Source organism: Schistocerca cancellata, chromosome 3 (genome assembly GCF_023864275.1).
Source record: "Schistocerca cancellata isolate TAMUIC-IGC-003103 chromosome 3, iqSchCanc2.1, whole genome shotgun sequence".
In the NCBI taxonomy this organism is placed as follows: domain Eukaryota; kingdom Metazoa; phylum Arthropoda; class Insecta; order Orthoptera; family Acrididae; genus Schistocerca; species Schistocerca cancellata.
In genome coordinates, this window is record NC_064628.1 from 793,185,067 (window position 1) to 793,211,700 (window position 26,634).

The following is a 26,634-nucleotide window of genomic DNA, read 5'->3' on the forward strand; positions in this document are numbered from 1 at the left end:
CTATGTTGAGTCCTTGTTTCTTTAGTATATTACCCAACCTGTGTGTGTCTTTGTTGTTGTAAGTCATTATGTGCCATTTGTTGCTTACTATCTGCTGATTTGTTGTGTTGCATTTGGTTGTGTTTGTGTTTCATGGTTTTGTGTTGTTTTGTGTATTTTGTGGTTTATTTTATCTACTCTCTTTGCATCATACCCATTCTCCAGTGCAATTTGTTTTATTGTGTTCAGCTCTTGTGTGCAATCATGTCTGTTCATGGGTGGTTTGTTCAGTCTGTGTAGTAAATATCTGAAGCTGGCTTCTTTGTTAGTTATGGGGTGATTGGATTGGTCATGAATAATGGTGCTGGTGATTGTGGGTTTACTGTAGATTGTGAATTCATATTTGTTGTTTCTCTTGTACATAGTGAGATAAAAGGAAACACAAGGACTGCTGAAGAAAAAACCTACAGAACAAATTGACACAGGAAAAAGCCATTATCACAAAATCTGACAAGGGTAATTCGATCGTAGTCATAAACAAACAGGAGTACATTGACAGATCATAAGCAACATCATCACAGAATTAAGAAGTGACCGAACAAACTGATAGCTAAGTAACTTACAGAACACTCTATAAAACATAGAAATGGTGTTTACAGAAACACAGATTAAAAGAATTATACAGAAAAATTCCAAGGCCCCCACCCTAAAATCATTGTCTCAAGTTCACAAACCTGGAAGACCTATACGTCAATTGATAAACTTTACCAAAGCACCAACATACTACTCAGCCAAACACGCACACACTCTGCTGTAGGCAATATACAAATACAGAGAAAACAGAAGTCTAAAGAACTCAAGTGACTTAATAGAAAAAATAAGAAATGAATACATACCAAACACAGCAACATTAATTTCACTTGACATAATTTCCATGTACACACATTCCAACAGAAGAAACCATCAACATCACACAAAGAAACCTCCAACATACAAGAAATATCAGTCACACTCAGGCTCATCACAAAGCAAAACTACTTCACATTCAACAATAAATTTTACTCTCAACAAGATGGACTACCTATGGGATCCCCAGTCAGTGGCCTTATAGCTGACATTTTCCTCAGTCAGATAGAAAAACAAATCTTTGACAAAATAGTTATACCAAAACAGTACAAAATAATATATTGCTACTAGACAGATATGTAGATCACTTAGTTTGCTTAATAGACAAACCACAGCCCTGCATGAAAGAACTTCATGACAACATAAACTCCATCCACCCACAAATACAGTTCACCACTGAAACACAAACAGAAGTTTAATTTCTTAGATCTTGCCATACAGAAGAGAAACAACAAACATGAATTCACAATCTGCAGGAAACCCACAATCACCAGCACCATTATTCATAACCAGTCCAATCACCGCATGACTCACAAAGAAGCAAGCTTCAGATATTTACTACTCAGACTGAACAAAAACACTCATGAACAGACACGATTACACACAAGAACTGAACACAGTAAAACAAATTGCACAGGAGAATGGGTGTGATGCAAAGAGAGTAGATAAAATAGCCCTGAACAAACACACACACACACACACACACACACACACACACACACAAAATAAAGAAAATGATGCTTTGCTGTTTGCACATGACAAGTTGTAGACTGTGTGGCAGACTAGCTACCAACATAAATACCCAATAGCTTCAAGTAAGGTATATAAACTAATGTTACATCCACTCTTTTGCCAATTAAGCTATAACTATAACTTTAGAAATAATGTAATAAACCACGTATAGTGCATCAGGTTGTTAATACACATCACATCTGCGAACTGTAAACAAATGATGTATAATATTTTACAACTACTATTCATTCACAATTGTAAATATTTTGTACCAAAAGTTTCTCTAAGTGTTAATATGTAACAACAATTTTACAGTAAGAAAATAAAATAACCCACTGAAGAAAGCACAAAAAGTGCTGATACATGTCTGGGTAAAATGAAACTGAAAAAGTGTCTTGTATAGGGCAGAATTCCTTGTCCAATGTTATAATCTTCTATAAATACTTTTTCCCGGTGTAGTGCAGCAACTCAACATGGCATGGACTCAAGGAGTCATTGGAAGTCTCCAGCAGAAATATTGAGCCATACTACCTATGTAACCATCCATACTTGAGAAATTTTTGCCAGTGCAGGATTTTATGCGTGAACTGACCCCTCTATTACGTCCCATAAATGTTCATGTGATTAATGTTGGGTGATCTGGGTGACCAAATCCTTCAAATTGTCCAGAATGTTCTTCAAACCCATTGTGAACAAATGTGGCCTGGTGACATAGCACATTGTCATCCTTAAAAAAAATCCATTATTGTTTGGGAACATGAAATTCATGAATGGCTGCAATTTATCTCCAAGTAGGCGAACATAACCATTTCCAATCAATGATCAGTTCATTTGAACCAGAGGACTATGTCTGTTCCTCTTGACAACGTGGTTGCATGGCTTCATGGGGTCTGCACCACACTTAATTCCTGCCATCACCTCTTACCGATTGAAATCTGAACTCAGCCAATGAGGCCACACTTTTCCAGTCATGTAGAGTCCAACCTGTATTATCACAAGCCCAGGAGAGGTGCTGTAGGCGATGTCAGGCTGTTAGCAAAGCCATTCGTATAGGTCATCTGCTGCCATAGCTCAGTAATGCCAAATTTTGCCACACTGTCCTACCAGACATGTTTGTCATACATCCCACATTGATTTTTGCGGCCATTTCATGCAGTATTGCTTATCTATTAGCATTGACAACCCTATGCAACTGCTGCTGCTCTTGGTCGTTAAGTGAAGTCCGTCAGCCATTGTGTTGTCCATGGTAGAGGTAATGTCTGAAATTTGGTATTCTTGGCACACTCTTGACACTGTGGATTTTGGAATATTGAATTCCCTTATGATTTCCGAAATTGAATGTCCCATGCACCTAGGTCCAACTATCATTCTGCGTTCAGAGTCTGTTAATTCCTGTGATTCGGCCATAATCACACTGAAAACCTTCTCCCATGAATCACCCGAGTACAAATGACAGCTCTGCCAATCCCTTGCCCTTTTCTGTCTTGTGCATGCAATACTTCTGCCATCTGTATGTGTGCGGTGAATACCATCCTGGGATGTGCTATTTGACATCTACTGGACATGTTCACCGCAGTCCTGTAAGAGTTGTTGGTTGATGAGTCACTTCTCTTCCCATCTATCCCACATATGTTCGATTAGAGACAAGTCGGAAATCATACTGGCCAGGGAACTTGCTGCGCATTGTGCAGATCATGTTGAGTGTCACAGGAGGGTGTGGATGAGCATTATCCTCTTGGAACAACACTGCACCTACCTGTTGCAAGGATGGCAAAAGAAAAGGCTTAAAAACATTCTGCACTGACCGATCACTAGTTAGCATCCCCTCCAGAGACACCGAAGGTGAATGAATGTTGTATCTTATTGCATTCCAGATCATAAGCTGTGTCTTATTGTACACCAAACCATAAAACTTGGGATGCGGTCAGTATGCCATGGATAACTGCACTCTATGTTGTACGTGCAAATGACCATCACTTGCGTGCAGGCAGAATCTGATTTTATCACTGAAGACCATGGTGCAGCATTCCATCTTCCAAGTGATTCTCTGATGGCACCATTCAAATCATGCATGTAAATGCTGTTGAGTGATTGGAAAGTGAGCTATAAGTTTGCATGCCTGTAGTCCCGCTGCACCTAAGCGGTGCGCAACAGTCTGTGTTGACACTTCTGGGTTCACAAGCACTCTTATCTGTGCTAGCTGTACAATTTGCCACCATTGTCCTTACAATATGACGATCCTTTCAGGTGTCTGCGTTGGGTGGATGTCCAAAGCCTCACCTATGGGCATGAGAATGTTCTCATGTCCACTGCTACCAGCATTGTTGGACAGATGATGCATCATGTCCATCATGCGTCACAATTCTCTTGAAAGGACCATCCTGCCACACAGAAGGCCACAGTTTGGCCGCTATCAAACTCGCAGTAGGCTGCAGGAAGCATGAGTGCATCCCCATGGCATGGTTGCATGCTTGCTGCACACATTTGCACCACACTGAGCCTTCTGACTGTGAGCATTCCCTGTTAAAGGAGTCTACTGTCCCCCAGGTGGCGTATGCCACCATGGGATCGAAATTGAAGTCATCTTTCTAGATGTACTATCCTCCCCCCCCCCCTCCCCCCCCCCCCCCTCCCACACACACACACAAAACACTGTTAGTTTTGCTAAACAAGACTTTCTGCATAAAAAATACAGTATTTCATGACAAACATTCTCAAACTTGAATGTGATATTACTCTAGACATAGACAGATGGGGTACATCGATTCAGTCCTGGGTGGGAGCGGGGGGGGGGGGGGGGGGGGCATGAGGAAGGGCACGCAGCCACCAACTGTGACTATCATTGCCATAACACATATAGCAACGCTGAACCTATAGAGAAACAGGGAAAGGAAAAGATGATGACATGAGATGAAGTGTGTATTATCACAGTATTATTATTGAGCACATACAATATAAAAATTATATTTTCTGATTTCAGTTTGAATTAATAAACACTCATTTACTTCTACATTCATCAACTTTATAACAACCAGTACTCTGGAATATAGTATCCCTTCTTTATTTCAGAAAAAGTAACATTTTCAATAACTCGTGCTTGGCTAACATATGGTTCATAATACATTGGTGTTTCTCAGTTAATTAGTTCCTGTTGTGAGCTTACACACAATGCATTAATTTCCACAAATGTCTGTGCCATAAATTCACATATTATGTCTGTTCATTTTACTATTCACAAAAATGTTGCATCACCACTAAGGACAAGTTTATTATGAGAACCATCCTGTTCCATATACTATTGTTTTCATTTAGAAAAGTCAGAGCAACTTATTTTCTTGTCAAGCAGAAATATTTGTAGCAGTTGCGAGCAGTGAGGTTTATGCTTCAATCATTTCTATGAAATGTTCCAAATAAACTACATAAAATATAGTATGGAATAGCAGTTGAATTCAGATAGAGTGCCACTTGCTACAGAAAGCCAATGCTGAGCTGCAGGCAGGCACATTTAAAGGAAGACTGCAGTTTTTGTTTTAAGAAAAGAAAGAAAGAGAGAGAGAGAGAGAGAGAGAAAAAAAGGCGACAGCCTCTGTTATCCCTGATGTCTGGGTGTTGTGACCCGACTGTTGTGAGATCAGCTGGAGTTGATAATGAGGACACAGGAATGGTGTGGTATGGTGAGGGAGTCGGTTAGCAGGGTATGTGTGTGGAAGAAGCTGCAATGCTGCCTTTTGAGAGTGGGCAGGTGGGAGGGGTGCTAGATGTAACTTCGTGAGGCTGTGTTTGGGGGAAAAAAGGGGGAAGATTGTAGTAGAGTAGAAAAAAACTATACAGGTGAAATGAGGTGTGGGGGGGGGGGGGGGAGATAGGAGGATTGTGAGAGTCTGTAGTGGGAGCAGGAGGGCATAGGAGTAGGTTAGGGACAGGGACTAGGGAAGGTTACGTGAATGAGGGAGAGCTTCTACCTGTGCAATGCATAAAGCTCATTTCGATGGGAGAATCCAGATGCACCAGGCTGCAAAGTAGTTTTTGAAGTTAAGCACACCATGTTGCGCAGCATGCGAGGTAACTGGATGGTCCAGCTGTTTCTTGACCACAGTTTGGTGATGGGTATTCATGCAGACAGGTAACTTGTTAGTGGTCATGCCCATGTAGAATACTGATTAGTTGGTAGACTACATAGTTGAATTTACAGGTGACCCTGCCTTTGATGGGAAAGGAAATGCATTGACAGGAATGAAGCAATTCTAGTGGGCGGATGTATGGAACAGATCTTGCATCTAGGTCTACTGCAGATGTAAGCCATTGGGTTAGAGCGGGAGGGAGGGGGGGGGGGGGGGGGTAAGGATGGACAGTGAAATACTGCTTTGTGAGGTGTTGGGATGATATGACTCATTTCAGGATATAACAGGAGGTAATCGATAACTTGGTGGAGAACATGATTCAGTTGGCCTATTCCTGGGTGGTAATGAGTCATGGAGTACCTCCCGTTGTGGCTGGCCATTAGGTATCTAAGGAATGGTAGGCGATGGAGACACAAGGCACCAGAGATATGTTTATGGACAATAAGTGGAGAGTAATTTCAGTCTGTGAGGACCTCACTAAAGCTCTCAGCATAATTGGAAAGGGACTGCTTGTCCTTGCAGATGCAGCAACTATGGGTGGCAACACTTTGTGGAAGGCACTTATTGGTATGGAACGGGCAATTGTTCTCACAGTGGAAGTATTGTTCATTATTGATAGGTCTGATGTGGATGGTGGTACTTATGAAGCCACCCATGAGATGGAGGTTAATTTGAATAGGTGTTCCTCATTCTCAATCCAGATCATAAATATGTCATCAGTGAATCTTAACTAGGTCAACGTTTTGGGATTCTTTTAGATGGCTCATGATCAGGTTAGCATAAGATGGTGCCATGCGGGTGACAATGACTGTACCACAGATCTGTTTGTTGGTGCTGCCTTCAGATAGAAGTAATTATGGGTGAAGATATAGGTGGTCATGGTGAGCAGGAAAGAGGTTGTAATTTTGGAGTCAGTCGGGCACTGGGAAGGTGATGTTCATTGGTGGAAAGGCCATAGGCTTTGGGGATATTAGTGTAGAGGGAATTAGCATTGGCAGTGACATGTAGTGCACCAATTGGTTAAGGGACAGAAATAGTCGAAAGACCGTAGTGTAAATGCTTAGTCTGTTATGTAAGAGGGTATATCTTGAAAGCACATGTCTGAGTGCTCTTATCATGGTAACATTCTCAACATTTCAGTTCCAAAATTTGCAGATAGTTTTTTGTGCACACATATGTTCTTCAACACCCAAAAAGAGTTATGATAATGTAAGTAACATCTGTGACATTGAAGGTGAGATTTGAGACAGTAACGCCTCTTGACATGCCACTTTATCTTTCTTTCTTCTTAGGTATATATTCAGTAAGAATTCATACCTTTATACTTCTTATTTACTGATGTACACGTTATCATCATCTTCTCCTTCTTTGTTTACTTTTTGTAGTCTGTAGCTTGTAACAGAAGTGTCTCCATGTTTTCCTTTCCCTCTCTTGCAAATTCTTATCTTTTAAATTAAGTTATGCTGTGAACAAAGAGACTGGTTTGCCTTTACACTAAAGAAAACACTAATAAATGCATATTCACATATTGCATGTAACTTGGGATCTAACAAAGTTAGAAATTTCTACAAAAACTCAGTTTGAGAAAAGTAGTTCAGATTAAAGTCCATAAATATATTATTGATTACAGCCATGGTTTCCAAGTATAGTGCAATTTTTACATTTCATTGTTGTTATACTTATTTTTAAAACATACAGTTTAGCAGATGGTTGTTTAAATAATAGTTCTGAGATATGTTAGTGGTGTGCTTCAGAAACAGCATGATAGGAAGAATCAGCTGCAAAAGATCTTCTCTCGTTGGCTGCCAGATATGAAAATAATGGCACTAGATAAGTGTGATGAGGCAGTGAACGTATTACGCCGTGCTGGGAGCCAGAAGCTTCGTTCAGTTACTTATCGTGACCGTCGGCCACATATGCTGGTGGAAGAAATAGAATTTGTTGCAGATTCACAGGTAACAACTTGCCTCGGTTTATTTTCATGTATTCATTGCCATATGTCTGGTTGTTTAATGTGGATCGGTACACATGTATATGTATACCAGTTTTTGGCCCATGTTTGCTAATAATTGTATCATTATTGCGTTCATATTAAATGTGGTGTATATTAGTGGACTAGATTTCAGCTTATAGCCGTGTTCTAAATTAACTACAGTTATACAAGCAAAGATAGAATACAAGTAATTTAAATAATCATATACCTTTGTTAAGATAGTAATCTTTGCTGCATGTTTCTTTTTAATATATGGGTTGACCAAATTTCATCAAATCCGGAACATAATTATTCTAATGCTAGAAATGAAAAGAGTAATTTGGTTGCACGAAGCCTCATAGGAATCTAAAGCCAGAAACTTTATACACCCATTCATCTACATATCAACTCTGTAATTTACAGAAAGAAATAAAAGTAAGCGGGAAATGCTTTTGAATGTGTTTGTTTATGCCATTTGTCAAAAAATCTCTTATTAGTTTGCAACCATTCTAGAAGTTGTTTATTTTCATCCATGAAAACCAGAATGAAAAATATTTTGGAAGTTATTGAAAAAGGTTTAAAACCATGGCCATTAATGAGTATTTACTGCAAACTAATAATCCACTTCCCCAAACTTCATACTTCTGTCATAATCTACTGTATTAAAGCTTAACTTCTTCCTGTTTGTTCTGTAAGTTCAATAAAAGTTTGATCATTACCTGAGTTCAGTAACATATTAATACAAACAGATGAATTTTATGTGATTGTTCTCCCCATTTCAGGAGGTGGACCATGGCACATTGAAGGTGTCAGGATATCTACGTGGTCATGCACTGTCAGTAAATGGTTTGCTTCATATTCCCAATTGGGGTGATTTCCAGATGGAAAAAATTGAGGCTCCATCAGACCCATACCCCATTTCTGTACCCCATAAGAAACATTCAGAGTCAGAAACACGTTTGCTGGAAGAAGCAGATCCATCTAAGCAGGTACATGTATAAATTTCTGCATTTTTGTATAATATTGTTTCTTATTCTTTCTTAAAGACAGAAGAAAATGTATGTTATAATCATCGGCAATTATTAGTGATCTACTTGTGTGTTTGATGTATAATGTTTTTAATCTGTTTAAGTTGTGGAGACCATCAATTGCTTTTCAGAAATAAATTCCACAAGGAAATTTCATTGAGGGTATGGCAATTTATGTCTATTTTTAGGATTTGTTTTGTTGTATCACCTGAAATGTTGTAGGGTACAAAGTGTTGAAACAGCTGCAGTTTGTATTTGACCTGTTCCTCTGCAGCAGCGTCAAATTTGTGGAATGGTGGAGTTGATCAGTGTCTGCTGCCATTGTCGTCAGCCTGGCTGATGCATTGAAGAAGGGCTTGCTGCAGGCGCTGTCAGTCCTCCAATAACAATGTCACCTTGTCCATCAGTTGTGCGAATTGCATCGACTGAAACTTAAACAGCTCACATAATGCTACAGGTTTCTAATGTGGAATGGCCAAGCCCAGAAAAGAATAAGCAACAAGTTGTGACAAGAATAACCACCAAAAAAGAGCTCCCTCAAACTTAAAGCTAAACACTGTTCACTCCTGAAACAGGAAAAAAATAAATAAATAAAAATATTGAATGGCAGTCCCCCATCGGAGGTGATCAGACACAGTACTGGAAAATTAGAGGGTGCCACTTCTGCTCTTGCAATACAGTTGTGGAGATAGTAAAGTAGTGCCAGAAAATAGAAGACAATAGAGCAACCAGCCTCTGCCACCAGTAATTTATTGTATCCATGATTGGAGGTACAACAGATAACAGATGACGTGAGTAAGCAGCACAGTTTATTCCTCCACAAAAGAAGACAGAAACGGAACTATATGTAACTTCAGTGACTGGGCTAGTATTGCCACTGCTACTGCAGTTAGCAAAGTCTGTGGATGAGTCTGATGGTCAGATTGCTGAATAGTAGAAATCACGAGAAATTCCAGTTTCAAGTAGAATTGAAGTCCCGATGGCTGACAAAAGTGCCTTTGCTAACAGCACAACATAGCCTGCAGCACCTCTCCTGGGCTCATGACCATATCGGTTGGACCCAGATGACTGGAAAACATGGCCTGGTCAGACATGTCTTGATTTCAGTTGGTAAGAGCTGATGGTAGGGTTTGAGTGTGGCACAGACTCCACAAAGCCATTGACCCAAGTTGTCTATAAGGCAGTGTGCAAATTGGTGGTGGCTCCATAGCAGTATAGGTTGTGTCTACATGGAATGAACTGGGTCCTCTGGTCCACCTGAACCTATCATTGACTTGAAACCATTATGTTCTGTTACTTGGAGACCATTTGCAGCCATTCGTGGACTTCTTGATCCCGAACAGTGATGGAAGTTTTGTGGATGAGAAAGCAACATGTTGCAGAACACAATTGGTTTCAAGAATATTCTGGACAGTTCTAACAAACGATTTGGCAACTCAGATTTTCCAAAATGAATCCAATCGAACATTTATGGGATGTAATCAAGATGTCAGTTCACACACAAAATCCTGCACTCGCAACACCTTCACAATTGTGGAAGCTACGGAGGCAGCATAGCCCACTGTTTCTGCAGGGGGGCTTCCAACAACTCGTTGAGCCCCTCCCATGTCGAGATGCAGCATTACGCTGTGCAAAAGGAGGTCTGATATATTAGGGGGTATCCCGTGGTTTTTGTCAGCTCAGTGTATGCGGGTTACAAAAGTGTTGCAAATGGAGTTAATAGTGAAGAAATACTAAAGCAAAAGGTACTGCTTGATGCCAAAGTAGTAAGCAATAAACTTATTCCTTTAATTACTTTGTGGTGGTGTCAATGAGAGAAATTATCAAAAAGGTTTGAAATTATGTGTTAAGTTTATTGGAAGTCATAAAGTGCTCTCAATCTCAAATATTGGATGAACATAGTGTGGATAGGTAATTTGTGTGTGATGAGTTACAGTGCCTCAAGACATATACACAGTTTCTAACTTTAATTCTTAACTTATTGTGTTAAACCTTTAGCATTAGATTATAGCTCTCAGTGAGTAAAGTATGACAGCATTTTAAATTTTTAAGTTCCGTTGCTAAGTATATGAAACACAGAAATTTAAATTTTTGTTACTCAAAGAAGCTGTTAGATACACAACATAATTCTGGGACTGTTTGGATTTAGCCACGTAGGACTATAGATGGTTCACATAACCAAAGATCTTGGAAAGGTCACAGAATATACCTACAGGAGCCTTGCCTTAAACAGCAGCACAATGTCACTGGAATAAAGGCAGTGACCACTGCTTTGAGAATGTGAAGACGAATCTGTTATTTGTCAGCATAAAATCATAATTTCATATTAATGATATGATACCTCAGAGAACACTTGGGGGAAGGCACGTGGTATGTTTTGTTAGAATAAGTGGATTCGGTCTTTGCTACAGTTCATCCTCAGATCCATCCTGTTCTGCAAAGTGCAGGAGTTTCATTTGTGGATATTTGTGGATCTGAAGGTGAGATATATAAAAAAAAGCCAGAACCACTTATTCTAATGAAACATACCAAATAACCCAGACCCCACCTTTCTTTGTTATAAAACCGAAAGATTAAGATTGGGAGCTGTGCCCAGAGAGAGAAGTGAGTCATGTTTTCCAGCACAAATGGGGCAGGCACAGTAGCAGCACAAAATAGTCAGTTACGAACTGATGAATTTTGTGCTGTGAGAACTCTCTACAATTTGTGTAGAAAAGAGTTTTTCCCTTCTACCTGTGCCATTTTTTTATATTTATGTGGATTTTGTGGTTAAAGTAGATGGATGTTAAACAAATACGTTTCATAAATAGATGGTGTAGTTATCAGAATTCCTACAAAATAGTTTAGTGAGAACTAGATTCTAAGTTTTGTTTGTTGCTAAGTTTGCTTCATTGTTCAATGATAGTTTTAGTTTTTACAATTCTTTGTCACTCTGTTTCTAACATCTTCGATAACACTGTAGGAGTCACTACTGAGTGAAAATCCTATAGATCCAATGGATGCAGAACAAACATGGCCCACTGCAGAAGAAATAGCTGAAGCTGAGAAGGAGCAAAAGGCCCAGCGATTGGTTAAGAGAGTGCCAAAAGGCATGTCTGACTATCAAGCTGCTTGGATTCCCGACTGTGATGCAGGTGTGATATTCTTCCACTTTTTCCTTTTGACATCACAAATGTATTCTTTCACTGTGTGATTTGTTATTATCTGTTAATAATGTTTTTGGGTGTAATCCAAATTGTAAACCATTTTGGGGCCCTAAATTACAGAAGTTGACAGTGATGATGAAAGTGATATCAGTGAGAATCCAGCAATGGATGCTCAGTCAGAAATGAGTTCAGAGAATGATTATGAAGAAAATGAAGATGAGTATGAAACAGTATCAGTGTCTGAAGCAGGAGAGGATGCTGAAAAATATGATGAAAAAATGGACATGGAGGAAGAAAAAGAAACATTAAAAAAATTAAAAGGTGTGTATTTCTTTACTTTATTCAGCTGTAAGTATTATTGTGCAGTGCAACTACGTTTACTGTCCTGTCACCTCTGCCTGCCATCATTGCAATTCCACAGCAATTTTTTCATGAAAACCCTTGATAATATTCTGCTACTGTGTTTTTAGTGCTATATTTATGTAATAAAAACATGAAACTAGAAGTGAGATTGAAGTGTTTATTTAATTGCCATTGTTGAGATGCATGTCATGAAAAACATAAAGTAATTAAGTAGTGTGGGCGACAGAATGTGATTCCAAACAGTTGGGAATTATTTATTCTGTATATGGCAAGTGGATAACAGTGCTTGTGACAGAAGAGCTGAATAGATAACTCATACAAAGCGGTAGTTAGAAAGCAGTTTTGGTGATATGTGGTATGATGACAGAAATAGGAAGTGGTCAGAGTGAAGATGTAGTTCACCATGTAACTGATGCTCTTCACTACTTTCTGTAGAAAGCAGATTGTACAAAATAACTACATAGGCATGTTGTATAGGATTAATTTATTCAGGAACTTGATTCTCCATTTCACATACACGTTAAGCCTGAAGTTTGGTTAGAGAAAAAATTTTCAAAGTTGTTAGCTGTTCCTTAACATTTCAGATTATTATTATTATTTCTTTTCTTTCTCAGACGTTATGTCTGGTTAAAAAATGGAAAGTGACGCGGATCTTGATCAAGCGTGACTTCCTTTTAACTGTACGGTATATACAGGGCGTTTCAAAAAGAAAGAGCAGATTTCAAACATTTATTTCTCAAAAACTACAAATGATAGAAACACAATTCCAACGGTCCTTCACTCAATATGAGTACCAAATGTTACACAACAAATATCAAAACTGTACCTCAATATGAGCACCATTTGTTACACGACAAATATCAAACCGGTATCTCATTTCTTGCCACACACGACGCAACTGGTCTTTAGTTACCGAATTCACGGCCGCAACAATTCGATGTCGTACCTCTTGAAGAGTAGCGGGCATAGGTGGGACATAAACACAGTCCTTTATGTACCCCCACAAATAAAAATCGCAGGGAGTAAGGTCTGGTGACCTGGGAGGCCACAGACGATGACATTGATCTTGTGCTCCTGCTCTTCCAATCCACCGTCCTGGAATGGTGTTATTTAGGTACCGTCGTACAGGTTCAGAGAAGTGTGGTGGGGCGCCATCTTGCATGAAGATGAAGTGATTTGAATCTTCCTGAAGTTGAGGAAATAGCCAGTTTTCTAACATGTCCAGGTAAATGGTTCCTGTGATAGTTTTCTCCATGAAAAAGAAAGGTCCATAAACTTTGTTTACCGAAATTGCACAAAAGACGTTAACCTTTGGTGAGTCTCTTTCATGTTGAATAACGTCCCTCGGAGTTTCACTCGCCCAAATTCGTACGTTATGCCGATTAACTTTACCAGAAATGTGAAACGTTGATTCATCTGAAAAAATTAATCGTTCGGCAAAATTGTCCTCTTCCATGTCCTGTAGAATTGCAGTTGAAAATTCGAACCTTTTGTTGTGGTCGTCAGGACGCAATGCTTGCAATAACTGCAGTTTGTACGGCTTCATGTGCAGACGGTTACTCAGAACGCGCCATACCGTTGTTTTAGACATGTTTAGTTCGTGACTTGCCCGTGTCGTGGATTTTCTAGGGCTCCTTTCGTAAGCTGCACGGACACGCTCGACATTTTCATCCGATGTGCGTGGACGACCCGTGCTTTTTCGCTTGCAGATGCAACCATCTTCTACGAATCTGTGATGCCACTCATAAATTTGCTTATGACGAGGCGGCTGTTTGTTGAATTGACGGCGGAATGCACGTTGCACACCAACAATGGACTCTAACTTTGCAAATTGCAGCACACAAAATGATCGTTCCTGTGGTGTCGTCGCCATTTTCCTACAAACAAACGCCAGCGCCACTGCGGATTTGCATGGAACTTCTGCGCGGACCATTGAAAAACTTTGAACCTTTCTCTGACAAGAAACGTTTGAATTGTGTTTCTATCATTTGTAGTTTTTGAGAAATAAATGTTTGAAATCTGCTCTTTCTTTTTGAAACGCCCTGTATTACATTGCATTTGGGAACTTTCGGGTAATTGAACAAATATCAATAATTACAGATTTCTGTAGTTGTATATATAAGTTTGGATGTAGCTGTATTGCGTTGATGTACTGGTGGGTATTGTGTGGTATGACTCCTGTAGTTGATAGTATAATCGGTATAATGTCAACTTTATTCTGATGCCACATGTCCTTGACTTCCTCAGCCAGTTGGATGTATTTTTCAATTTTTTTCTCCTGTTTTCTTCTGTATATTTGTTGTATTGGGTATGGATATTTCGATTAGTTGTGTTAATTTCTTATTTTTATTGGTGAGTATGATGTCAGGTTTGTTATGTGGTGTTGTTTTATCTGTTATAATGGTTCTGTTCCAGTATAATTTGTATTCATCACTCTCCAGTACATTTTGTGGTGCATACTTGTATGTGGGAACGTGTTGTTTTATTAGTTTATGTTGTATGGCAAGTTGTTGATGTATTATTTTTGCTACATTGTCATGTCTTCTGGGGTATTCTGTATTTGCTAGTATTGTACATACGCTTGTGATGTGATCTACTGTTTCTATTTGTTGTTTGCAAAGTCTGCATTTATCTGTTGTGGTATTGAGATCTTTAATAATATGCTTGCTGTAATATCTGGTGTTTATTGTTTGATCCTGTATTGCAATCACGAATCCTTCAGTCTCACTGTATATATTGCCTTTTCTTAGTCATGTGTTGGATGCGTCTTGATCTGTGTGTGGCTGTGTTAGATGATACGGGTGCTTGCCATGTAGTGTTTTCTTTTTCCAATTTACTTTCTTCGTATCTGTTGATGTTATGTGATCTAAAGGGTTGTAGAGGTGGTTATAAAATTGTAGTGGTGTAGCCGATGTATTTATATGAGTGATTGCTTTGTGTATTTTGCTAGTTTCTGCTCGTTCTATAAAGAATTTTCTTAAATTGTCTACCTGTCCATAATGTAGCTTTTTTATGTCGATAAATCCCCTTCCTCCTTCCTTTCTGCTTAATGTGAATCTTTCTGTTGCTGAATGTATGTGATGTATTCTATATTTGTGGCATTATGATCGTGTAAGTGTATTGAATGCTTCTAGGTCTGTGTTACTCCATTTCACTACTCCAAATGAGTAGGTCAATATTGGTATAGCATAAGTATTTATAGCTTTTGTCTTGTTTCTTGCTGTCAATTCTGTTTTCAGTATTTTTGTTAGTCTTTGTCTGTATTTTTCTTTTAGTTCTTCTTTAATATTTGTATTATCTATTCCTATTTTTTGTCTGTATCCTAGATATTTATAGGCATCTGTTTTTTCCATTGCTTCTATGCAGTCACTGTGGTTATCCAATATGTAATCTTCTTGTTTAGTGTGTTTTCCCTTGACTATGCTATTTTTCTTACATTTGTCTGTTCCAAAAGCAATATTTATATCATTGCTGAATACTTCTGTTATCTTTAGTAATTGGTTGAGTTGTTGATTTGTTGCTGCCAGTAGTTTTAGATCATCCATGTATAGCAAATGTGTGATTTTGTGTGGGTATGTTCCAGTAATATTGTATCCATAATTTGTATTATTTAGCATGTTGGATAGTGGGTTCAGTGGGTTATTATTATTATTATTATTATTATTATTATTATTATTATTATTAATTTTATTATTTACTTTGTGCCTTTTGAGTCAAAAACAACGAAATCAATATTCATGTATTTGGAGTTCAAAGAAAAGCAACGAAATAATGTGGGGATGTTGTACTAATTAATATTCAAGAAATTAAATAATAAGATATAGTGGTAGATTCATCATTTGTGAGTTTAACACCTTGAGTGCCAATCACGTCAAGTGACGGGATGCGGGAATTTCTGTGGAGTGCCGATCACATCATTTGACATGATCTGCTTTCTCCTACTTTTAAATGCGAAATCACGTTCATTGACGGGCTCGATCAGCCTTCATTGCCGTACTTGGTACATGTAGTGTCCAAAACAGCTGACAGATCGCGTACATTTAGTTCCTCAAACGGCCGATAGATCGCATTCGCTGTATGAACCCACGCAGGTAGAAAGTGGCGTCTGCTCGTTGAGTACATAAGTAAATGGGCATGGCTTCACGCTCTCTTACAGATGACGAAATTTTGTGTGAATATTTATGGACTTAGGATACCAGTTTTCTGTTAATGGATGTAAAACCGCAGATTATGAGGAATAAAATGTCAGTAAAACATGTTATTCATTTCCGTAAACTTTTGTATATTTTGTAAAACCTTACAATCATTAAAAATATAAGGGGAAAAAAAACGAAATGATCAAAGGAGCTGCATATACATTTTTTTGAAGATGATGATGCTGGTTTTCATAAAAAGTTAGTACCACAACAAAATGTTGGCTAGTTTTCTGTAAAACAAATGTACCATATTAGCAGAAATGCTGGCATTCTAAGAAATGACACAGTTTACATTACCGGCAGGCAAAGTGTTAGAAGGCACTATCTTAATATTTCTCAATCTGTAACTCAAAGAAACAATGTAAAATGTAACTAATGTTTTTTCTTATGTAACACCTAATAAATTAACAAAGAGATTGCAAATTTAGCGGGATATATTAGAAATTAGAGTTGGAAATAACATCTCTCCTTTACTCAAAAACTAATGAAAGTAGGATGAGAAAATAGTATCCATGTTATGTCACCAGATGCAACACAACCATTAGACAAGGGCTATAATAGTGTAAAACACAGATGTGATCAATATAATTTACAAACACAGTTTACTATGTGACAAATTTTTTCATAATGAATTTCATTGTATTTTAGATGGCAACTAAAATTCTGGTTTCACAGTAAATACAGCCACCCCTGCTTTTTTTTTTTTTCAGTGTATAACGCAGCTATAACTTTTAGCTTAAAATTTATATGTATCCATTTCATAAAATTTTAGAAGCCCGAGAAGATAAAATTTTCCCTGATGAACGTGACACGCCGCAGGACATACCAGCAAGAACACGATTTCAAAAGTATCGAGGCCTGCAGTCATTTCGGACATCACCATGGGATCCGAAAGAGAATTTGCCTCAGGACTATGCTCGTATTTTCCAATTTGAAAATTTTGAAAGAATGCGAAAAAGGCTTTTGAAGGAAGATGATATGGAGGGAGCTTTGGTAAGTTGAAAAGATATTACTGAAATAAATTACTTCATGGTACTGATGTCATAGCATTTTTCCTCGGTGAATGTATGATTTTTCCTAAATATTGATAAGATATCATTGATCTTAAGTAAGGTATCTTCATTTATCAGAAAGTTTACCAACTTTTTATCTGACTTTGCGCAGCTGTAATATATCCCTCAAAGAATGAATGTGTAGTAATAAAATAAAGGTGGGAATTTAAGGAGATAGGACTTGCATAAACTAACTAAACCAGAGGTTGTACAGTGTTTCAGGGAGAGGGTAAGAGAACAAATGGCAGGAATGGGGGAAAGAAATACAGTAGAAGAAGAATGGTTAGCTTTGAGGAATGAAGTAGTGAAGGCAGCAGAGGATGAAGTAGGTAAAAACATGAGGGCTAGTAGAAATCCTTGGATAACAGAAGAAATATTGAATTTAATTGATGAAAGGAGAAAATATAAAAATGCAGTAAATGAAGCAGGCAAAAAGGAATACAAACGCCTCAGAAATGAGATCGACAAGAAGTGCAAAATGGCTAAGCAGGGATGGCTAGAGGATAAATGTAAGGATGTAGAGGTTTATCTCACTGGGGGTAAGATAGATACCGCCTACAGGAAAATTAAGGAGACCTTTGGAGAAAAGAGAACTATTTGTATGAATATCAAGAGCTCAAATGGAAACCAAGTTCTAAGCAAAGAAGGGAAAGCAGAAAGGTGGAAGGAGTATATAGAGGGTCTATACAAGGGCGATGTACTTGAGGACAATATTATGGAAATGGAAGAGGATGTAGATGAAGATGAAATGGGAGATATGATACTGCGTGAAGAGTTCGACAGAGCACTGAAAGACCTGAGTCAAAACAAGGCCCCCGGAGTAGACAACATTCCATTGGAACTACTGACGGCCTTGGGAGAGCCAGTCCTCACAAAACTCTACCATCTGGTGAGCAAGATGTATGAGACAGGCAAAATACCCTCAGACTTCAAGAAGAATATAATAATCCCATTCCCAAAGAAAGCAGGTGTTGACAGATGTGAAAATTACCGAACTATCAGTTTAACAAGTCACAGCTACAAAATACTAACTCGAATTCTTTACAGACGAATGGAAAAACTACTAGAAGCCGACCTTGGGGAAGATCAGTTTGGATTCCGTAGAAATATTGGAACATGTGAGGCAATACTGACCCTTATCTTAGAAGCTAGATGAAGGAAAGGCAAACCTACGTTTCTAGCATTTGTAGACTTAGAGAAAGCTTTTGACAATGTTGACTGGAATACTGTCTTTCAAATTCTGAAGGTGGCAGGGGTAAAATATAGGGAGCGAAAGGCTATTTACAATTTGTATAGAAACCAAATTGCAGTTAAGAGTTGAGGGGCATGAAAGGGAAGCAGTGGTTGGGAAGGGAGTGAGGCAGGGTTGTAGCCTCTCCCCGATATTATTCAATCTGCATATTGAGCAAGCAGTGAAGGAAACAAAAGAAAAATTCGGTGTAGGTATTAAAATCCATGGAGAAGAAATAAAAACTTTGAGGTTTTCCGATGACATTGTAATTCTGTCAGAGACAGCAAAGGACTTGGAAGAGTATTTGAACAGAATGGATGGTGTCTTGAAGGGAGGATATAAGATGAACATCAACAAAAGCAAAACGAGGATAATGGAATGTAGTCGAACTAAGTTGGGTGATGTTGAGGGTATTACGAGGGCAGTTCAATAAGTAATGCAACACATTTTTTTTCTGAAACAGGGGTTGTTTTATTCAGCATCGAAATACTCCAGGTTATTCCCCAATCTTTTAGCTACACAACACTATTTTTCAACGTAATCTCCATTCAATGCTACGGCCTTACGCCAGCTTGAAATGAGGGCCTGTATGCCTGCACAGTACCATTCCACTGGTCGATGTCGGAGCCAATGTCGTACTGCATCAATAACTTCTTCATCATCCGCGTAGTGCCTCCCACGGATTGCGTCCTTCATTGGGCCAAACATATGGAAATCCGACGGTGCGAGATCGGGGCTGTAGGGTGCATGAGGAAGAACAGTCCACTGAAGTTTTGTGAGCTCCTCTCGGGTGCGAAGACTTGTGTGAGGTCTTGCGTTGTCATGAAGAAGTAGTTCGTTCAGATTTTTGTGCCTACGAACATGCTGAAGTCGTTTCTTCAATTTCTGAAGAGTAGCACAATACACTTCAGAGTTGATCGTTTGACCATGGGGAAGGACATCGAACAGAATAACCCCTTCAGCATCCCAGAAGACTGTAACCATGACTTTACCGGCTGAGGGTATGGCTTTAAACTTTTTCTTGGTAGGGGAGTGGGTGTGGCGCCACTCCATTGATTGCTGTTTTGTTTCAGGTTCGAAGTGATGAACCCATGTTTTACCGCCTGTAACAATCTTTGACAAGAAATTGTCACCCTCAGCCACATGATGAGCAAGCAATTCCGCACAGATGGTTCTCCTTTGCTCTTTATGGTGTTCGGTTAGACAACGAGGGACCCAGCGGGAACAAACCTTTGAATATCCCAACTGGTGAACAACTGTGACAGCACTACCAACAGAGATGTCAAGTTGAGCACTGAGTTGTTTGATGGTGATCCGTCGACCATCTCGAACGAGTGTGTTCGCACGCTCCGCCATTGCAGGAGTCGCAGCTGTGCACGGCCGGCCCGCACGCGGGAGATCAGACAGTCTTGCTTGACCTTGCGGCGATGATGACACACGCTTTGCCCAATGACTCACCGTGCTTTTGTCCACTGCCAGATCACCGTAGACATTCTGCAAGCGCCTATGAATATCTGAGATGCCCTGGTTTTCCGCCAAAAGAAACTCGATCACTGCCCGTTGTTTGCAACGCACATCCGTTACAGACGCCATTTTAACAGCTCCGTACAGCACTGCCACCTGTCGGAAGTCAATTAAACTATACGAGACGAAGCGGGAATGTTTGAAAATATTCCACAAGAAATTTCCGGTTTTTTCAACCAAAATTGGCCAAGAAAAAAAATGTGTTGCATTACTTATTGAACTGTCCTCGTAGATTAGGAAATGAGACACTTAAAGCAGTAAAGAAGTTTTGCTATTTGAGGAGGAAAATAACAGATGATGGTCGAAGTAGAGAGGATATAAAATGTAGACTGGCAGTGGGAAGGAAAGCGTTTCTGAAGAAGAGAAATTTGTTAACATCGAGTATTGATTTAAGTGTTAGGAAGTCGTTTCTGAAAGTATTTGTATGGAGTGTAGCCATGTATGGAAGTGAAACATGGACAATAAGTAGTTTATACAAGAAGAGAATAGAAGCTTTCGAAATGTGGTGCTACAGGAAAATGCTGAAGATTAGATGGGTAGATCACATAACTAATGAGGAGGTGTTGAATAGGATTGGGGTGAAGAGAAGTTTGTGGCACAACTTGACCAGAAGAAGGGATCGGTTGGTAGGACATGTTCTGAGGCATCAAGGGATCACCAATTTAGTATTGGAGGGCAGCGTGGAGGGTAAAAATCGTAGAGGGAGACCAAGAGATGAATACACCAAGCAGATTCAGAAGGGTGTAGGTTGCAGTAGGTACTGGGAGATGAAGAAGCTTGCACAGGATAGAGTAGCATGGAGAGCTGCATCAAACCAGTCTCAGGACTGAAGACAACAACAACAACAACAAAATGACTGAACTTTAATATTCCAAAAGCTAACTGTTAGGATACTGAACACATCACAATGATCTCAGCAGGAGCACATTAAAAAGCTTGAATAAATACAATTTTAATGTTAACTGGTATTAAAACTCCTGCTAGGCTGAAGATGGCTTCATTACCTCCTATTTCTGGATGTCTTTGAGTCAGACACAGAGTCGTCATTGGAGAGCGAAAAGCTTGGGGACGGCAGACCATGACGATATAAAGTATAATGCAGCAAATGCTTTGCATTATGCAGAAACAGTAATTGGACTATATAATAAGAAATTTAGATTGCAAGGCTCGGCTTGTTAATGCAATTGTGTATATAATAGCGTAGTGATGGTGCACAATTGACACATTACCAAACCAGTCGCTTCCCAGTGTAGTAAAATAGCTGAAAGGTAAACAAACTCTGTATACGTAATTAGTAAAGGAATATGGACCAGTTGGCTCTAAATAAAAATATAAATGAACATAAATAGAATCATTGTTGTAACTAAAATTACAGAGGACAAGGAAATGCATCCTTACTCAGGGTGCATACAGCCTGAGACAACTGGGAAATCTGGGAAAAATCCAGGAATTTTTTACAATTCCTTAAATTTTTCATAGTTTTAGTTTTCAGTTAAATTTTTGTAATTTTGATTGGTGGAAGCTGATATGCCAACAAAGAATTTTACTCTAGCCACTGCTGCAGAATAATACTGCAGCAATGAAACAAACAATGAATCACAGTGCACACACAGGCGTCTGTTGACAGCAAAATGTGTCAAAGACTGTGTAGTACTTAGTAACAAGGAACTGCTTTTGATGTATCTTTCTCATGGGCCTTGTTTTGATGATCTTGATGTCCCAACTATTAACATTTCTAACAGCTCACAGGAAAATATTGCGAATGGAGGCTTGGGTGTTACTTTCAAAGTAAATTTCCGTTCACACAAGATGAATTGTTACGTGTAAGAAACTGTGATGTGTGTCTTAAATCACACACAGCATTAGACTTTCATTCAAAACTTAAAGCTGAGGACCAGCTACTTAGAAAAATTTTGGGGCCATAAGACCAGCCATTTATGTCATTATTTAAAATTTTGCTGGCACATTTGTGTTTGATGTATCTGAAAGGGAACACACGCAAAAAAGACCAATATTATATGTGCAAGCTTAGCTTTCCTTGTAGCTGTAGGGTGGGTCCAGACCCCCTCCCCATCACCTAAATGAAATTACACATGAGCTGGTTGCTTGTAGTAACATAGATGAATATTTTGATTTTCAATCATACGATGAAAAAGGGATACACGCTACCATTAGTCAGCAAGGCCAGCTAGAGATTTAAGTGATAGTTTATGCATAAGTTTGTACCAAGAAAGAAGAGAGAGACTGGCTTTGGCAAGTTAAAAATATGTATCACTACTGTAATAGCCTAATTACCTATCTATAGCAGTTTAATGTGAGCACTGAGTCATTAATTGGAGGCTGGTAGGGCTTTTGGGCTGAAATGTTTCAGTATTTCACTAGGCAGCAGAGCAATAAATATCATTACAGATAACATTAAATTAAAATCGGTGTATAAAAGTACACTTTGATTTGTCTGCATTACCCAAAAATCGCATTGGTCAACAAAGTATCATCCAAACGGCCATGGTTGCATTTATATTGCTAAATATCATCCAATCTGATCACAGGTGGTAACTCAGTTGTGAAAACCAATTCCAATCCAGAAGGATGGGGAAGGATTTGTGAAGAGCGGAAGAGGTATGTGATGATGACAGCACATTCTATAGTTTGTTCATTTGTAAAAGAGTTTTTTCAGCGGGCTGCTTCTCAATTTAAGGGGAAGTGGCAGGTTCAGCTTGGTGCTGTAGGCCAAAGCCAGTTCTTTCTGAATTCCTTTCCTTTCGTAACAGATTTCAGATCCATTAAAGATCAGCAATTCTGCTTAAATGAAAAGAGCTGCATCAAAGGCAAACCGAGCTCCTCTTTGGGGACTTCTGGCTTAGGCTTTTGCATTTGTCGGCTGGGACCTTCTTTCATGCAGAAAATGATCTTTCCTACATTTGCAAGATGTTGCAGATGCATAAGTAAATTAGGAAATTTGGGAAAATGTAAGTTTGAATAATTCCAGATCCTTTGCATTTTCACCACCAAAATTTGTTCTACCTTCTCTGTCAAACAGAGATCTCTTTATTTCAAAAGTCCTTTCAGTAATAATAAAGGTTTTCTAAAAAGTTAGTTCCCATCTGCCCCTGGTTGTTTCCTCAGCTCAAAATCAGACTTAAAGAAGAGTGTAAAATGACCTTTGAGGGTGAAGTAAGATTGGAACATGACTGCTTCTTAGTGGTTTGTCAAAATACAGTTCTCATAAGTGACACGATTATATCCCCACTTGGTGAAAGCTCAGAGTTCATTTTTGAATAAATTGGTTTTTGTTCTTTATGGAAATTTACAGAATAAATTAAAAACATGCCTTTCTGTAAGATTGTCTTTAACAAATCGAACCACCACCCCCTTTGACAAAATCCTGGCTATGCTCTTCCCATTAACTTTTCCTAATTGTGTGTTCGCGTTACTTAACAACGATGTTACTATTAGCCGACCACATCACGTTTTCAGTCGAATAGGTACGTGGCATGATGGAAACTGATTAATAATTGCTTGAATAATTGGAAAAATTGATTGGAAAGAATAGTTGAAAGAAATTTGAAGGTAATTTATGAATCTGTGCACAATCCTGGGCGAACTTTAAGTGAAACAAATATCAGCAGACCTTTAATATCAATATATTCAAGGTCAAGGAACACTCCTCCAGATACTGCATAAATTCTTCTTGTCTGCACCGAACCTCTTGATGCAGGATCTCGGTGGTGAGTGAAAAGACGAACAGATAGGAGTTGACCTCTTAACCATGAGAATAAATATTGCTTTTCCAATTACTTTTTATAACACTTTTAATGAACAGTTGAAATTCACATTTTTAACAATGCTGGGATGATGGATATGTCCGTACGCTACCATTTCTCGAAACAAAAGGGGTGAAGATACAGGAATTAATAAACTGAAGAGTGTATTTCTTACTTTGTGTCATACAGGTATTTAACGATGTATCAAAACATTATCCTTACCATAAAACAACTCTTTAATTTACCTTTGGCGATGTCTGTAACTCATTCACTGTACATTTAGCTTATAGATAAGAAAAGAAAAGAATGAAAAAAATAATATCATTCAGCACACTGTGCTCTGAATATCTGCTGTCATTAGCCAGCGATATCATTTGATGGAACTTCAGTTTATACTTCCATAATATAAAAATGTGCAGTTTAAGTTTTGCCACACTTCAAAGATCTTTCCAAAATACATTGTTTTTTTCTGGGTTTCATTTCCTAAAGTGCTAGTTATAGAACCTTCACCTTTCAAAGGACTAATAAGTTTTACAGCTTCCAGGATCCATGTACTGTTACTTAACAGAGAAAAAATCACCAACGGTAAGATGTATTTACACCTGGGAAAAAGTGTATTTTTAAACAGGAAATCTGGCAAAATCTGGAAATTCTTTTTCATGTCCACCTATACACCCTATTACATGAAGACAGTCGCAAGATAATAGTTTAATAAGAAGGGTACTTCACTTGCATTTTTTTTAAAACAGAAGGTGAATGAAAATCAAAAAGATACATTTAGTATAATTATATAAGTTCGGCTAGAAACTCAAAATGATTAGTTCACTGATATTACAAATACAGTGCTTTGCTGCTAGGTGTATTTATTGTTTCAGCATTTGATGATGCTGTTGCAAGTACATAAAATGATGTTAGTATTTGTATGAAATGTTGCAGACTGTCGTATTACACAAACTAAAATGATGAGATGGTTCTATAATATGTTACTAGGCACACAATTTTAAATTATAGTTGAATATATCAGCTTTTGTATTTTTTTAAATATCCCACCTAACGGAGTATACCAACAAGAAATAATAAAAGGCTGCAAATATCTAAATTATTAAGTGTGCATTGTGATGATAACTTAAACTGGAAAAAGCATATAGTAAACATGCTGAAACCTAAGATTTGGTTACTTTTGCTGTAAAATAAGCATCAACTTTGTGAATATGGAAATCGGTAAGCTACCATATTTTGCATATTTTAATTATGTCTTATGGAATATTGTCAACAATACATCTGAGTTTGAAAGTAATAAAAATATTTTGAAGAACAACACTAAAAAGAAAAATGGTGTGCTTATCATTTAGCAAATGGAACTTCATCACTGAATAAGATGAAATATGCAGTTGTAAAACTCTCAATCTGTCCATGAAAATAAAATATATGACAGTGCTTCTTTTATGCAATATATTAATTCATTAATATACATAATAATTCATTTATACAGAAAGCATATAGCAATGTAAATATTTTTCTTTCTTTTTAAAATTATATGTTCAGTTAATATGTTCCACATCACAACAGTTGTGAATGTAATCTACGGAATGCACAACTGACTGACCCCCCCTGCGGGTCCGGGGATTAGAATAGGCCCGAGGTATTCCTGCCTGTCGTAAGAGGCGACTAAAAGGAGTCCATCCCCCCCACGGGGGTAGTTAGCGCCTGCGTCCGGAGACGGACGGTTCCACGACCTATAATTGTGGTCTTTTTGGTTTTTCACTTCTCGTTTCTTCCTTCCTTTGTTGGTTCCTTTCTTTGCTCTTCTCCACCTCACTGTCTTCCTTACTCTTTCCCTTGACTTCTCCTTGCCTTCTCATTGCCTTCTTCTCCTTGCCTTCTCATTGCTTCTTCTCCTTGCCTTCTCATTGCCTTCTTCTCCTTGCCTTCTCATTGCCTTCTTCTCCTTGCTTTCTCATTGCCTTCTTCTCCTTGCCTTCTCTGGTCTCCGCCTCGGCGTTTGAGACAGTCTGTCCTTTTTCTCCCTCTCTCTCTTGTTTTTCCTCTTCTTCCTTCCTCCCTGTGCGTGCCTGAAGGCCGACCCACGCGTTCGCACGCGTAGCCGGTGACGGGGTAACGCGTAAGTCCCCGCCCTGGGTAGACATGTAAGGCACGCGCGTACCCCCTGGTAAAGGCCAGGCCCGGGGAGGGGTGATTGCCTGAGCTGATACCTTCTGACCATGCCGATTGGTCCCTCCGTCTGTTTCTCGGGAGGCGTGACCTGAGGTGTAAACATTCACCTAAGGCGGGAGTGCCCTCTGAGAGGGTCCCCACAAGGAAGGAGCGCGCCATCGGTGACACTGGCAATCATGGGGGATTCCTCCGCAATGGATTCTACTCCATCTCTTTCGACTTCTGCCCAAAAACGGAAACGTGACCAGCCACCAGTGACAAAAGTACTACCGCCTGCCCCACAGTTCCTCGTCGTTTCTCGATCTGAGGACGGAAAGGATTTTTCCTCTGTCAACCCTTTCGTTATCCAGAAGGGTGTAGATGCCATAGCCGGATCTGTCAAATCTTGTCCCAGGTTGCGTAACGGTACCTTATTACTAGAAACTGAGAGTGCCTTTCAGGCACA

General features: G+C 38.9%; 1 protein-coding gene across 1 annotated transcript in view; it reads left to right on the top strand.

Annotated features, from left to right (window-relative positions):
* Nucleotides 1–26,634, top strand: part of LOC126175846 (pre-rRNA-processing protein TSR1 homolog) — a 96,088-nt gene that overhangs the window by 42,579 nt on the left and 26,875 nt on the right. The window contains exons 4-8 of the mRNA XM_049922853.1: nucleotides 7,493–7,693; nucleotides 8,493–8,699; nucleotides 11,701–11,872; nucleotides 12,005–12,205; nucleotides 17,216–17,436. Of these exons, the coding sequence (XP_049778810.1) occupies nucleotides 7,493–7,693; nucleotides 8,493–8,699; nucleotides 11,701–11,872; nucleotides 12,005–12,205; nucleotides 17,216–17,436 (1,002 nt within the window). The remainder of the gene's footprint in view (nucleotides 1–7,492; nucleotides 7,694–8,492; nucleotides 8,700–11,700; nucleotides 11,873–12,004; nucleotides 12,206–17,215; nucleotides 17,437–26,634) is intronic.